Here is a 16,871-nt window from a genome sequence, read left to right on the forward strand (position 1 = left end):
TGTCAACGTTTGAGTAAATCAATGTTTAGAAATGTGACATAACATTCGCGAGGATTATATTCTCATGTCTCTGATGATTGTCTTTTGGTACAGAGCTATCTGCACATGCAGTAAAAAGAAGAGACGATTTTTATTATTCATCTCTTGTCTGGAGAGGAAAGTGCTCTTAAAGTGGGTTTAACAGGAACTTAAAGTCTTTTTTTTTTTTTCTGCAGAGGTTTCACTCTTTATTTGGGTTATCTTTGTGCATGGCGGGGGAAAAGGGTTGAAGAGGGAAAAGACAGCAGGTTGAAAAAGGAGTGGGGCCCACCGGTCTCTCAACAGCTCTGTGTTGAATATGAAAATATATTATAGCATAATGTGTTCAGTATGTCAGCTTGAAGGAAACCATATGAACAGTTCCCAGACAAAGAGCCTTCTGTATTCCAACTGACCCCCCTTCCACCCCCATCTTTCGTCTACTTCAACTGAGAGAGAGGGCGAGACAGACACAGAGAGAGAGAGAGGTAAAAAGAGGGAGGTGTGTGTTCATAGCTATAGGAACTAAAAAGGGGCAGCACACACACTCGCTGGCTCACACACAGCTAGACCCAGGTGAGCAGCATGCCAAACCGGCACTCACCACACAGGACAGAACCCTGGAATCGATCCTGTGTTACCTGCATGCAAGTTTCCTTTATGGGGTAAGAGACTGTCATTGTTTGGAGAAAGGGGGAGAGACATAGGGAGAGAAAGCGGGTGGAGAGAGAGAGAGAACATTTAAAAGTCTTTGTTTGAGTAGAGATAACAAACATCTGTGCCTGCTGTTTTTCCCTCGGTGCAGACTTGCGGACCTGCAGAGGGCATTGACTTGCAACATTAGCACTGTGATCACTGTGCTCTGAGCCCATTGTCCTCGCTGTGTGGAGCCTGCTGCGTTGCCAGATTAGAGGCTGCGCGGTGTAATATTAGGAGGTGGATCCAATCAAAGGCTGGCTGGAGCTGTATTGACTTTCTTAGGAAATTAATTGCTTCCGATTGACACGACAGGTGAGACCTATTAACTGCTCTACAGGGTCAAATCTATGTTTGTTCTGCCATATGTTACCGTGCACGTATCTGTTAACGATAGCCCTGTAGTTTACTGTGCCCTAAAGCATGGTAAATGCGGCTAAAGCTCTTAATAATATACTGTACGTATAGATTTACAATTTTAAAAGTACTCAAACTTGCTCCCTTTCACATCTAACAGACTTCAAAGTATAGCTCTAAATACTTTTGGAAGGTCCCTCACTCTTTGTGAGAGTTCATGCACACCTACTACTTCAAGTATTAATCTTTGCCCCTTGAAGTTCTCCACCTGTGCAGCGTGAAGCTGCAGATGCAGCAGACGTCTCTTTACACCTGTAATCATTTTCCTCAATGATCAAAGTGAAAGAGGAACATAAAGATTGGATCTGTTCCTTGCAATGTTTTTTTTTTATATATGTCAGTCATCATCCAGCACAAGCAGAGGCATGTTTACTGTCACGGGCTCCTGTGGAATTTTGAACTAGCAACGCTAGCGTTGTAGCACAACCTACAATTATTCTCTAGTGCTGCGAGGAACCTTACATTGCTCTTTGTCTGAGCGAGCAAAGGCCCCCGTCTTTACCATCTACACTGAATGAAAGATTTTCACTTGCCAAACTGGTGGGTATGCTGTCAAAAGCCAAGAGATAATTATATTTATTTTACGGCTCTGACTCCTTAACTTTCAATCATTGTGTTATACCAGTCGCTGAGACCTGAGTTTGAAACTTCTAAGCTTTTTTTTTTAAGTTTGCCTGATGATATGGTTGTGTGTAATTTTGTTATTTCTGTTTTGTTTTGATTGAGGACCCCCTTGAAAACGAGATGGTTTCATCTCAAGGGGTTTTATCCTTTCAATCAATCAATAAATAAATAAATAAAATGCTTGCAGGATATGACAAAGTGTGATAGATTCTTACTACAAGGAGACTATTGATGCAGACGGTGTGAAACGTGTAGAAAACAGCACCTCTGAGACTCGAATGAATGATTTCCATACAAATGGCTGCCAAAGACATCTGTAATGTCCATCATCACTGCGCAAGGGCGTGCAGCAGGGAGCTGTGGGGTAGATTAGGTGTCAGGGTATGAATCAATCATATGTTGTCGATATATGCAGGAACCCTTTGATTACACACTAAAGTGGCCTATGGGCCAAACAGAAATGATATCCTTGGCTCAGTCATGGAGGTCGATGGGAGGCACAGCAAAACTGTGCAGGGGTGGGAGCTGGGCAGAACAGGTGGGCATTGTATAATACCTTTTTGAACTTCAAGGTAATTGAAGGGTGGGAGAGGGAGCAGAGATTACATCAGATTTTTGTTATGGGGCTTGGATATCAAAAGTAGTTTGGAAGAAATCCAACATTCTAGACGGATATTAACAAGCTAGGATCCACGGAAAAGACACAAAACGGGTTGTGGTTGTGTCTGCGGCATGTTTGTCTCTTGAGCCACAGTTGCTTCAAGTCTGCAACACGTCTCATGTCAGGCCGGATTGAATAGTATACTGTAATCAAATATTATATATTAATCAGTCGTGTGCAGCAGGGTTTGGGCGGGCACACCCTCAGCATGTTGACAGGAACAGTGAGCTCTCGGGACAACAATTATAATTCTGAATCAAGAAAATATAGAAAGGTGAGCTGCTGATCAAAAAAAGACAGTCAGAATCTCCAAATGAGCTCATCAGGGGAATCAAAGTGCCATTGTCCGAGTGCGAACAATCCCGGCCTAGATCTGTTCGCACTTGACACGGTCACAACAGTGAGATGAATTGTGCAGTGTTTTTGTTGTTTTTCTGCAGTGAGATTAAGAATGGATCTCTTTGAATGTATTTGCTCAGGATCTAATGAAGGGTCCTCCTGTGATTGTCGTGACTCATCTGCCTTTTCAAATAAAACATGAATGTGCATGCACACCGTTAGGAGCGATTAATATGAGCATGGTAGCAATGACCGTGGGATTCACTTGAAAATCTTTTTTTTTTTTTTTACTGCGTGTTCCCAGCACGGCCCGCCCACTCTTGAGGATTGCACTGGAGTAAAAACAAACACAGCCATGATCAGCTTCAAGATGAGGCAAGTCTGATCAAGGACAAAGATGTGAAAGCACTTATTTACTATAAACTTTGCCATTGGCTTATTAGCTTTTAGGGTGGTGGGGGGGGGGGGGGGGGGGGCATAACACTGAGCTAATGAAACACTTTATCAGATAACAGAGGGAGATGTGACACATGCCAAGTAGGACCTGCAGGACTCGAAAGCCTTTTATCCACAGTTCTCTGTGTTCTGCATCTCATGCCCTGAGGTAGAGAGACTTTTGGGCAGGTTTCAAACTGAAACCCCAACATTAAGTTGTGACCTCCCTTCCCTGCTTGGAAGCAACACTAAGTTCATCATGTTCAGACTTTAATGACTTCGATTTCCTTTCCATCCTTTTATCTTGAATGCAGTTCAAAGAGCACAGGCTGATCTGCCTTATTTGTCTCAAAAATGAAAACAAAAAAAAGAAGATTTAGATTTATGTTTTCTCAAAGCAAACCAGCCAAGTAAGACCTTATTAAAATGTTATTCAATTCACTTTCCCAGTCCAATTTGTGAAAAACTGCAGATTCCCATTCAGTACAGAGGTCAGAGCTTTTGGATCGCTTTCATAAAACCATTATGTGTAATACTTTAAATCCTTTTCAGTGGGCTTGAAGTCGTGCCATGACTCAAAGACCGATGATGGAAAATTGAATAGGATTCTTACCTGCAGTATGCCAAGCATTGGTTTGCAAAAGATGCTGATAGATTTAGCATCCAGCTTTTGTCTTTGCAAATGCCAAATTCAGATGGCACAACTGCAGACAGCAGTGATTGAAACTACAACTCCTTTTAACCTGCATATTTCTCTGTTTCTGCAGGTGGATCTGGACAGAAAATGGGCATAAAGAGGGATTAGATAAAGCAATGCAACCCATCATTTCTGCAGTCCGTTCCAACCTTCAAATCTGAATTGTGAAGCTGCAAACCATAGAATTGGTGTATTCATGAACCCTATGATGCATTGGAGTATTAATCAAAAATATCACCATAAGAAATAAGATTGATTTTCCTTCCTTCTGCAGTGGTGTATGACTTTGATGCATAAGAAATAAAGCAGGACTTCAGAACAAAGCAAGGTTAATGGTTTTGGAACTCTGAATGCAAACCAGTCTCAGGAAGAACCTTTTCAGATTGAATGTTATTCCTTACATGCAACTCACAGCAGGAAACCACCATATAGACTGTTCCACTCCGTGGCACCATAGAGTTATGATCTCCAAGATAAAGAGCAGAACCTTTTCTCCCAAAGAAAAACAATCTGCTTTCTGCAGATAGGGATGCAGATTGAAAACAGGTTTTACTGACCAAAATAGTAGAGGAGGGGGAGAGCAAAGTCTGGGAAATAAGGGGAAAAAAAGGAGTGGAAAGATGCAAATAAAGAGGGCTGGACTGTTTCTCAGTACTTGTTGCCAGATATTTAGGAGATCACAACAAACTACAATTTCTGTGGCGAGCATTCAGGGGAACATATTCAAGGCACATCGCAGCTGACTCTCCTGGGAGGTCCCATTGGGTAGAACTAAAACTTTCTGAAGCCCAAAGTAAGAGGTCACCTCTGCTGTCACATTCTGGCTGCCTACAGGGCAACATTTTGAAGGAATATTGCTGAAAGGAGAGCCATCGCCACATGCAGCAACCTGGAAAGCTGAGCTTCTCCCCTCCTCGTTCCTTTATGTGTGTATTTTTGTATTTCTAAATGCATTCAGTGCCTGCCAGCAAGGACTAAATCTTTCATCTTCCAAATGGACCGTGAGTTTTATTGAACGGACTGGAACAAAACACATCTCCCTGCTGAGAAGTTTTGTTTCTGCTGTAGCAGAGGAATTCTTTTTTTTTTTTTTTTACTGTGGGTAAAGATGGAGATGGAGATGGAGAAGGGACACATGCCTGTCAGGAGAGGGGTGAGCTGGAGTCCAGGAGGACTGAGAAAACCTTTTCATGCAACACAAAGTATGCACACACCTCTGATGGAGTGCAATGCAGCATGGGAGAAGACAGGCTCCAACAAAGAACAGATGAGCCGCAGAACAAGTAAGTTTTTGTTTATTTGGTGTTTTTGCCTCTTATTTGGGAAGTCCAAGAAGTAGAATGTGTATTTTGTTTTCCCCAAGTTTCTCCATTATACAGAAACATAGTTATAAATTTATTTCCAGTAGTTTGTTGGAGTATTGTCGTAATATTAATCATAATAGAGAGGAATAGATGAATACAAGTGAGGCACTCTGTGAAAAAGCAGAATCCATGCCATAAACATAGAAGAATGACTTTATTGATCCATCAATAGGAAGACAGATAGATGATGGAGTGATGGTCAGCCACGTAGCACCATCCTGGGAGCAGTTAGGGGTCTGGTGCCTTGCTCAAGGGTACCTCAGCAGTGAACTGGCAACACTCCATGTACCACTCCACATACACCATGCTGTGTCCCACACTGCTGTTACACCGGCCAACCTCCGTTTCCCGAGCCAAGTTACTGCCACCCAACAACAATGAAATGATTAAAATGAAAATACTGGCTGAACTAAAAGTGAAGGAACCGTAATCAGTCATCGCTGCCAAAGGGGGGAGACGATATATAATTCAGGCTCCAACAATAAAGGGCTAATGTGTTGCAAATGCTGTTTAGAAACTCTTTCTAAAAGTTCTGTTTACTTTTACAACTGACCTATGTAAAATATAGCAAAAGAAAAGTATTTCACATACCGTAAAAACACACAGACCAAAATGGTGTTAAATTTCAACGTCGAACTACACTGAATGATTTTACCTGGGATGACAACTGCCTCTGGGCTGTGACAAGTCAGAGGCAGCATTCAGCAAGAGTGAGAAAATACCACTCGGTACGGAAGCATAACAGAGAGGCAATGACCATCAGATACAGATCTGTAGACTTTGAGAGTCTAGCACGGTTCCCATCACTCAATACATTCTAATCGGTTTCCTCAAATGGAGCAAAGATCAACCAAAAGCAACACCACACACAGTTAAATGACTGCATCTCTGCAAATGTAACAATAACAGGCATCAGAGCTCGGCTTCCACCTCTGAGCCGCTCTTTCATTTCTCCCATGGGATCCACCGAGAGCTTAGATCCCAGGACTTTTGTTAATCCTTGTCTTTCCATAGTGCTTCTCACATCACCCACAGGGCTAGTGTTGTCATCCCGCTCACCCCACAGCCATCGCCCAAAGAGAGATAACATCCGACAGCGTAATCTGACCTGTCATACACAAATGCCGGGTTGGCCTCTGTCTTAAATCCTCCTGCTGTGTAGGAGTTTGCTGTTTGCCCCGACCCATGCAAGAGACGAGGGGTTGAGGGATGAGGTAGAGAAAGTTAGAAATGGAAACACAAAAAAAAATAGAGGGTTGAACAATGATAGGTGGAGTTTTTTTTAAATAATTGCCCTGAGCTTAGTATTTGACTCTGCAGAAAGACAGGAAATTCCTGCACTGCCCTTGGCGCTTAGAGCCCAGAGGGTTCAGGGAGGGAGGCCAGACGGTTGGGGAGCATGCTCAATAAATACACACACACACACACACAGTTAACATGGTGATATCCAGACACAGAAGGTGGGGGCAAGACCGCTGTAGCCTCAGCGTTCGCTCTTTCCACTTTAGAGATTGCAATAATTGTCAGACACTTCCTCAACATCACGGGACATGAGAGATAAGTCACTCAATGATTGGACACCACTCCAGGACGACAATAACAAAGTGCCGTCTGTGAAAACATCAATACTTTCCCAACAGAAGCCCTGAGCACTTCCCTCAGAGTCGTGTCTCCGCGTTGATAATAAGTGGAAGCCCCGTGGAGGTGGTGCCACAGCTATGCAGAAGTGAAGCAGAGCTGTAGGCTGTGCTGTCTGTCTGTCATTTGGCTTTCAGCAGACCCCCCCCCCCCCTCCCTCCCTCCCTGCCTGTGTGCTGGACTGCACAGAAAAAGAAATCTGATCCCGTGTCTCGCTCCAGAAAGGGGGGTGTAAAACTATCAGACGCAGTTAAAATTGAAAACTCTTGTGGAAGTATTTCAAAAGAGCGGAGTTCTGAATATGGCATGAGAAAGGTAAGGGATTAGACACTTAGATGGAAGATTAAACTCCTAATGGTTCACTTTACCGTCATCGTTCGGATAGTTTATAGCCTTGAATTAGGTAAAACTTGTACTTGCCTGTCTTTTTATACCACTCGTCAGCTGCGTGACATTTTGTAGTCTTTCTGAAGACATCAGTTAAGCTGACGCGTAGGGCTCTTTTCTCCTCATCAAAGAAACGGTGCGAGTGAAATCCATTTAACTTAATCCTCGCTGTGTAATCTTTCAGTTCATATTTCCATCTGCAATAATGCTGTGCACTTTAAAAGAATGTCATTTTCCTCAACTGGCATTTATTTCCCGTTATTATTGCTGACAACTTTGGCCTTTTATATTACTGGGAGTGCCATGAATAAATGGTTGGTAATAACTAATGTTTTCAAAAAGCATTTAAAGTACATCCCCAGTTCCTTAAACAAGTTATATTTAGGTTTTTTTTTAATATCAATTCTCTCTTTTGGTCATGATATTAATGGCTGATGGGATTTGCACCTGTATGTTACTCAATAACCAGTCCCTCTGTCCCAGGAGGCAAGACGTTAATATTGAGGACAGTTCATTTCAAGCCTCACTGCTCTCGCTGTGAATAAAAAGAAAAGAAAAGACACAGCTAGTTAAAATGATACCACTGGCCTATGTCTTAAAATTCTCACCCATATCTTGATATAAGATACTGAATATTTGTAAGTACCTGTGTAACAGGTTTGTTCATTTCTCAGCAGTTTATAAAGGAAAGGGAATCCTGTTGATTCCAACGGTGGTAATTTGAAAATGTCGTCACACTTGATATATTGTTGTTGCAAATACAGTGATAGTGTTTATAATATTGTCACATCCTGTTTTTTCAACTTTACCTTTTGGTTTTATAAATTACAATTGTTTATTATAATGCTGATATACCGGTACTTCTTTACAAATAAAACCACCACCACCTTCAAATATTTTGTTTGTGTAAATTTATTGCAAATGACTAGAATAAAAACAGGCTCGACAGTCACAATTTTATAAAACAGACCAATATACTAAAAAATTACGATACATTTTTGCTTCTGAATTTCAATTGAGTTTATGAAAAAGGACTTCAAGGGTACCCTGTTGGGGGGGAGTGTTAGCGTTATGGCCTATTTTGTGCCAGGAAAAACTATACTGGCAGAATGAGCGCTATAGGAAACCCTTCGAAATTACTTATTTACATACAATTAATGTGATTGATACATGATTATCTTAAATGATATTACATGGATCCATCATATTATTAGATGAAAGAGTCATGGCTCTGCCAACTGTCTGAGAAAACTCCTGGAAGGGTGATAAATGTCTTCCACCTGTCAGAATAACATGAATTAGATGAATATTACACCTTACGTGACATTACAATGGGTTATTCCCCTTCACGGTGTCCGTCAGAAAATATATGGTGTGAAGTTCTTGCTCTGCCAAAAGAAAGAAATAACCTTGATGCAGGGTGCAGAAGCGTCAGCACTATATTTAAGATGGGAACAGTTGATTGTATAGTATGTTTATAGACAGCGGTAAAAATATATAATTTGAGTAGCCATTGATTTTAAGCATTTAAGCTGCAGTTCTGCACACATTAACTGGGTAGGGAAACCAAAGGCATGCTGGAAATTCATGCAGGGAGTTTTCCCCGCGGTGGAGGAATGCTTAGGGAGGGACTACTGCAGAGGGCAGAGGAAATAGCTCTGCTGTCTGAAACCGAGCTCTTAAGCTCAGAAAACATACAATAATTTCAACATAGACATGTCTCCACTCATGATTTAAATGTAAGCAGTGCAACAAGACGATTGGCATCCATTTCTTTGGGATCTGTAGGAGGCATTAACCCAAACCTCTTCATCAACTTTAGCTTATTTGTTTTTCCTCATTTAAATGGTTATTTGAAATGCTACTCTGTCTTGCCTTTTCATTTTTCTTTGTCAGAAGCTTCTATATAATGAGCCAAAGCAAAGTCTTATGTTACTTGCGAATAAAACCTACAGCAAAAAAAAGAAGGAAAAGAAAAAACAACAACTATTAAAAGCATATGGTGTTGGAATAATGACCAGTATGTGGGTTTTAGAGAGGATATTAAATCTTAGAGTTGTTAAAAGCTAGCCATTTGTGATTCTGTAGTTCTTTATGAGTACATGGTGGTGAGCTCTAATGATATGTTGTAGTTTAAAAAGTAGGTGTAGCCTATTGCTACATTCACCACTGTTAGGGTCCCTTTATTATTGAGACATCGCTCTTGATTAGGCTGTCCTCTCTCTCTCTCTTTTTTTCTTATTGCTCCAGATCTGACCCGGAGTGCTACTTTATCAGAGAAAGAACTAAAGGAGGCTCGAGTCAGGAGTCAGATCATTGCTGCGCAGCTCACTATCCCTTCCGACTCCAACTCCAGAGGCGTGCAGCTCTTCAATCGACGCAGGCAGAGGGTCTACGCCTTCACACTTGAAAGTTGTGGCGAGGGGTCAGAGGACGACAGAGCCGAGAATGTGAAAAACAAGCTCTCATCTAACAAGCTGACATGGGCAGAGAGGAGCAATGAGGAAAAGGATCGAAATCTGAACATTAAAAATAGCACGACCTACCCACTTTTGTCACACCCTGCGAGTGTGCACTTAGTCAGTGATAACATTGAAGACATCTACAAGGAAAAAGAAATGGAGGACCATGTTATCCAAGACAGACTTTTTCTTCCTGTCAATGAAGAGCGGGAGGAAGAGGAAGCAACAGGAGATGAAATGCACAAAGAGCTTGAGGACAAAGTCAAGGATGAGATTCCCCCTGGAAGTAATACTAATGATGTGCTTCTGATTGGACACACTGTTGGAGAGACAAAGATAAATGGGTGCCACACAATGCCAACCCCCCATGAGAAGTTTCTTAATGGCTGCCACAGTACCTCTGGATCTGAGAGGCCATCTATGCTCACATCCAAACCGTCAAACACCATCATCAATCGAACTGCCAGGCCTTTTTTGTCACCACTGACAGTTGCATCTCCAGGGGAAGTCAGTCATGTTATGGACATCCCCCCTCCTCCTTCTTATGACACTCCACCCCTTCCTGCTTTCACCTCTCCCCAACCAGGGGTCTTTTCGCCTCCTCCTCCACCTCCATCCTATCCCACACCTCCTCTACCGTTATTTACAAACCAACCCCCACAAACCCTCTACTCAAGTCATCCACAAATGTCTAATGTCATGTCCTCTTTCTCCCCTCCACCACCCCAGTTGCCTGTTCCAGCTGTATCTCAGTACCCACCCATGCCCAATTATGGACCTCCCATAGCACCCAAACCCTTCACCTATGTTCCACAGCCGGGTGGAGAAAGGAGACCAATAACACCATTCAAAACCGGAATACTTGAGGAAGGTGCCGCTAAAAGGGCAAACAAGAAATCAATGTTCACTTTCAAAGAGAAGCCAGTGGTATCTCCAAACCCGGAGCTGCTGTCTCTGGTACAGGGGGCAGATGAGCGGAAGAAACATGGCCAGAGGCCTATGCCTGATCCAGCATCTGAGGAAGAGTTGCTGGCACTGGGTGCTGAGGCCTCCAACTTCCTTGCGAAGGAAGAGGACAAGGTTGAACAGGCAAGAGCGCCAGAGTGGGCTTCCTGCCTCAAGAGTTCCAGGACTCAACCAAGGGCGGAGCACAGGCCGGAGCAAACACTCATTAATGTTTCAGGAAAGGGGGCTGAGTTGTTCGCCAAGCGTCAGTCTAGGATGGACAAATATGTTGTTGAGAAAAAAAGCACAGGTCAAATTAGGTCTCCCTCTCCCACAATGTCCCTGCCTCCATCTTGGGTGTATCCATCAAACATGCCAGGAAGAGTAAAGGCAATGGCCAAAAGCTCCGAAATAACTGCCCAGCTTTCACAGAACCTTAAGGCCCAACAAGCAAGCAAGCAAAAACCAATGTCTAAAGCTCCAGCGCCAGCGCCAACTCCAGAGCCACCTCCAATGGAAAACGGATGCTCAAAGATAGAGATGGATCTGTCAAGGCACCGGCCTTACCAACTTAGCTCGTCCCTCTTCATCCTTAACCCAATCAAGGACCCCATTAGTACTCTACCCCGAGGAGCACCACAGTCCAAGAACCTGATGTTGACCCAGTCTTTCACTAGACAGATTTCCTTACCAAACAACCCTCCTTCTAACTTCATTGTTCAGCGTGTGTCTCCACAGCTGCCTCTCAGCCCCACAAGAGGTGGAGAAGAATGCGCGTCAAATCCAGCCTCTGGTCAGCCAAGAGTCGGTTCTTCAATGTCCGCCTTTTCACCAGACCGAGTGTCCTCTCCACGCTCAGGTGTCCAGGCACCAAGACCTACGTTTTCTACCAGGAATGCAGGGATTGCACCACAGGTGTGGAGACCCCCTCGCTACCACTTTTAGAAAATATCTTTACAATCACGAGATTATTTTGTGGATGTCACACAAGATTTTAGTGTATTAAATTCAGTATACTGCACTTTTCTCTTTAGTTTTATTTTTTTTTGATATGTAGGCAAATAACAGAGTAGATTACGTTTGCATGTGCAATATTTTTAATCCTCATGAAAGTAACTGTTTCAATGCTGCAATATTTGTAAGAAAAGCGAGAATTTGTCTATATCTTATAAACATGTCAAAGTGAATACATCTTGACTGTTAAATTATTGTAATATAATAATTAGTTAACCTCCATTAATTACTGTCAGTAAAAATTTTAATTGTGCCTTCATGTAATTAGATAAGCTCCTTACCCAAAGCAACTGAGCAACATCAGTTTTCAGTGTGTTTTTATAATATGATTTGACACAACTTCCCACTTTTCCCACTTTGTCTCCCTGTTCTCTAAGCATGACAGTGATGCTGCCACACAGCACTTAAGCAGATGGTCTGGCATCTGTTTTATGATCGATGATTTGAAATGTAATGCTACTCACTGACGGGCGTGAGAGAACTCTTTTTATGTCTTAAAGTCTTCAGGGAAATTTACTCTGCTTTCTAGTATTTTCAAGCTAGATATATGATGTGCTATTGAATTTTAGATCTGCAGGCTGCATGCTTATTAATTTGCATCATCGACATATATATATATTAAAGCAGTAATTCCAGAAGTTTTTAATATAGGACAAAATCAAAATTAACATTACACATTTCCAATACAGGAGATTATCAAAGGTGAAACACATCTGTGTTCCTGAAAACAGGGAGTGCAAAAAGTTTCCTGAATATTCTGGTCCACGATGCCGTTGCTTTGGACTACAGGGTTTATCCATGTTTTATTTCATGAACCTTGTTCTACTGCTCCTCCTCTGCTATTTTACTATGCTGTCTGTTAGAACTCATGTTTCTATTAAAATTAATCTTTCCTTTTCTCATTAAAGCTGTGTTAACACTCTGCCAGCATCTCTTTCTCTTTTTTTCCTGACTTCACTGGCTTCTATCAACCTTAAATTTAAAGTCTGTCTGTTTCACTTTCCTGTCTGTTACAAGGATATGCATCTGCTAAGCACACAGATAACTTTTTACAAGGTACACTTGCACGTTAGAACACAATATGTGACATTTTAAATCCTGGGTTTTTCACTTCATGCTGAAGCCTGACCCTTGCTCTTACTGGGTCTTATGGGGTCTCAGACATTCAGACCAAGGGAATAACCCGTGATATGGGCCTTGTTTGTTTCACAGATTACTTGAACTTTGTAAATAAGACATCCATAATTAATATTAAAAGACCCGAACTCCACAAGATACTAATACAAGCAGTTCCTTCTGTAACACGAAGGAAAATCTCAATATTATTAGCAATACGTAGAGATACTTTTGCTTAAATCATGTGCGTAACTTGTAATGCTTCTCTTGCTTCGGTCAAGTAACTTCATATCCCTGTAAAGGTTGACCACCTCCGGAAATTCAGATGAGACCGATGTGCTGATGGCTGAAGAAATTACACACATGAAGGGCAAAATAGAGATGACCTGGAAAGCCACGTTGCTCAGACATGCAATGCTATTTGATTGAAACAAATCCACTTCGTACAGTCTAGATTTGACTCACTGGTTGGGGTGTGTCAAGTTTCACATGAAAAATGTTAGTCTGTTAGAATGTCACGCTCCAATGAAATGAATATAATTTAGAAATACGTTTATTAATTCCAAAGCTAGGCAAACGTCATGCAACAATCCTCATTTACCATGTTTGTGTTATATTTTTTTGTACTTATGCTTCCAAAATGTCTAACAAATATTATTTGTCATGGTCCAACAGACATCAAAGGACTCTGCTTCAGATGAAACCTCCAGAAAGACCCCCACACCAACCAGAACGCCGAGCTTCACCAGGCGTTTTAACAGCCATGAAGGCCATGCCAATAGAACCTGGACTCCCAGTCTGGTTGTTTCCCCGGTATCTACTCCCAGTGGTACAAGATGCCAATCACCTATGTCAATTCAGAATATCCCATTTTTCTCCACTACTACATCGACACCCCTGCAAACATCTACAGCCACCTCTACATGCTCTCCTCCTTGGGGTTCAAGATGTCAGTCCCCAACGGTAAGCCAGAATGCACATTCCTCCAGCGTCTCCTCCATTCCCAGTTTCAGACCTTCTCAAACGTCTGTGACTAATCGGAGAAGCCAATCCCCACAAGTAAACCAGCCTACCCAATCATCCGCTGTTACCTCCATATACACATCCAAACCGTTCCAAGCTTCTCCAACCGCATCTCCACAAGCTCCTCCTTGGGGATCACGATACCAGTCCCCAATGGCAAGCGATGGTACTGGTGGTACTGCTTGCATATCCAGGCCAACCCACACATCTACAGTCACATCTCCAGTCTCTCCTCCTTGGGGTTCACGTTCTCAATCTCCCGGACTCTCTCAGACCAGCTTATCCTTCAAGCCTCTGCACTCATCCTCTGCTACCTGTTCTATTTCCCTACTGAAAGACAATCGCTGCAAGTCTCCCATTATTAATAATGTAGATTCTAAAGCCAGCCATCGCCTCCTGGCCAAGAACATCATCAATGCAGCAAAACGTAAAAACAGCCCCTCGCCTGGAGCACTGAGCAGTCGCAGCCTCCCAATCTCACCAGTGGGACATTCCTTTCATGGCTATGACTGTCAAAAATCACCCATCAGTCCTTTACAGTCACGGGCTTTGGGGGCTCAGTCTCCTTCCTTCACCAGCCCACCTCCCACTCCAACACACAGGATTTGCTCCCCTGTGAGGCTATACAATACTCGCTCCCTCACAGATTCTGATGCATCTGTTGAGTCCGAAGACTCAGGCCTTCGATCGCCTGGCCTTCACTCCTTTAATACTTGTCCCCGTGGCTGGGGGGGAAGCCTGAGGGTGAAGAGGAGCGCCATCTCCACCGACATGTGAGGGTGAAACTGGGCAATCAAACCATTATTTCACTTTTTATAGATTTTTATGGCATTGTAAAGAGAGTTTCTGATTAATACTAGGCAAGGTACTACATTGTAACGATAAACCCTGTTGTATGTAAGTCTTGTGTACGTCTTTGATATGACTCACACTCATAGTAGCAAAACTATGTGAAAGTGAAAGCCTCAAAACTGGCCAAACAGATTTGAATGAACTTGAATTTATATTTTTCACAACATGCTGTACCTTTACACTGTAAAGTTTACAGCAACTGTCCCAGTTAAGTAGGGGTATTTGTTTTAAATAGTATTACTGAAATACTATAATGTTTGCTCATATGACTCAAATAAAAATGGGAAAAGATTTCAAACTGGGAGGCTTTGCAGCATGGAATGAATAACGTGTAAATAAAAAGCTGATTGGACTGTGCAGACATAAGAAGCTCCTGTCTTACTGTGTTCAGGATCAAATATAAGATGAATACTGATTCAGATTACGCTGCTTAAAATTAATTTACATGACTTTTCCATGGCATAATCCCATTGGTTATCCACATTATCACACATGGCCAAGGCATTACCACAGTTTATTATGTCTTTGTATCTCTGCAAAATTCATCACAGTGCAATAACCAGTGTAAATATGTTGCTTTTTGTGCTGCACTTGCTAAAATGAATGTAAACTTTATGAGTGGACTGAAATGTTTTCAAAGCATTTAATGAATGATGAAAGATAATTCACTCAATACCCAAATAGCTGTTGATGTCCAAATTTAGGAGACCAATGTACCGCATGCATGCAGATTGAATTTTATCTTTTTGCTTTTGCTGACCATGAACATTTTGTTTTATACCAGTATTTTTTCACGAGGCACAATTATCATATTAATGTTGATACTTATTGCACAGTGTCTGTTTGAGGCTGAGAACCAAATGCTCACAAGACACAAGTAGAGAGTAAACAACCAAACTCTAACGGGGAAAGACGCTTAAATGAATGTTGTATATTGTGAAACTGCGAAAGGTATCAGAGGAAGAAGACTGTATTTTGATATCTTAACTCCATAATGTTCATACTCTTTAATTTCTCATGTGCTTTTTCATATACTTCCGTTGCACTTCTGTTCACTTCTTGCTCAAACACCAGCCAAAGTATATAATTCAACACGCTAACATATTGGTGGATAGCGACTGCTGCTTTTAATCTACGACGAGGATTCTGTTTCGAATGTGGGGGCATTGAAGGTCATTCCCATCTTTCTCAGTCCTGTGCCAGCCAACACAACAAGTCGTGCCAGTCAAACTAAAAGCATCAGCACATTTCTAGATATTAACTTCTATGTGTCTTGTGACTGACAAGGACACCTGCTGCATGGTGACCTGGCTTCCTTCAGCCGGATTGAGTTTATCACTGTCATGGATTGGTTTCAAACTGGGTAACCTCTGGGTACAGCTGACATCCACACATATAGAGAATATTTAATACAGCTTTCAACTTGCAACCTTTTATGTTTCTGTGATTGCATGCATGCATTCTTTTAATACAGATAATGTTTCTCTCATTTCATAACTGTATGAAGTTGTGAATACAAAATAAAAAGTTATCACAAACTGGTTTCCATAAAGAATATTTGTTTCTTGTTTTATTTTATTATTATACTTGATCACACACTAAATAATGGTGTAACAGGAAATTATCCAGCCGTCAGTATCAACATTTTAATATAACAAAAACAAGTGAGTCAGGATGATGTGTATATAAATCAAAAATACTGACATATTTATACAGTTTGATAAGTCTCCTACATGCCTAAATTTTAAAGGTTTTTCATTATCCGAATCAGAATTAGAATACTCACAGAAGGAAATTCTATTAGCAACAGTGCTCCACTTAACACAACTTAAAAATAAGAAATTGAGAAATAATAATAATTAGTGTTATTATTAATTCATTGATTTTCATGTTGGTTACAAAGGAGCCAATAAATATACGTTTTTATTCAATTTTTTTTATTTGGTTAGGGAGAATATAATTTAGGACATTTTGGGATACCAGGATTTACTGGGGCATTGAGCTGTATACAATCAGTGCATCATTGAGAATATTTTTTTAATCTACACATGTTTTCACTGAATTTGCATGTACTGTATGCAGTTAATAAATGAGGACTGAGCATTTATCTCAGAAGAACCCCATAAATTATTAGAGCTTGAGAGTAGAGGTTTTCTTCATGTTCATCAAAGAGGGACAGATAT

At 41.5% G+C, this 16,871-nt stretch overlaps 1 protein-coding gene and 1 long non-coding RNA gene across 2 annotated transcripts; both read left to right on the forward strand.

Moving 5' to 3' along the window:
- The first annotated feature begins 579 nt into the window (after window positions 1-579).
- LOC137895377 (uncharacterized) lies at window positions 580-4,201 on the forward strand. Its single transcript, XR_011105543.1, has 4 exons — window positions 580-683; window positions 824-1,029; window positions 3,060-3,130; window positions 3,958-4,201. It is a non-coding gene; the product is annotated as an uncharacterized lncRNA (long non-coding RNA).
- Window positions 4,202-4,995: 794 nt separating this feature from the next.
- On the forward strand, window positions 4,996-14,987 carry LOC137895313 (synaptopodin). The gene is made up of 6 exons (XM_068740793.1): window positions 4,996-5,170; window positions 9,527-11,598; window positions 13,489-13,609; window positions 13,675-13,776; window positions 13,934-14,077; window positions 14,174-14,987. Exons 1-6 carry the CDS (start codon window positions 4,996-4,998, stop codon window positions 14,611-14,613), a joined length of 3,054 nt encoding a protein of 1,017 aa, XP_068596894.1. The 3' UTR covers window positions 14,614-14,987.
- Window positions 14,988-16,871: the final 1,884 nt, after the last annotated feature.

This window comes from Brachionichthys hirsutus, chromosome 6 (genome assembly GCF_040956055.1).
Source record: "Brachionichthys hirsutus isolate HB-005 chromosome 6, CSIRO-AGI_Bhir_v1, whole genome shotgun sequence".
In the NCBI taxonomy this organism is placed as follows: domain Eukaryota; kingdom Metazoa; phylum Chordata; class Actinopteri; order Lophiiformes; family Brachionichthyidae; genus Brachionichthys; species Brachionichthys hirsutus.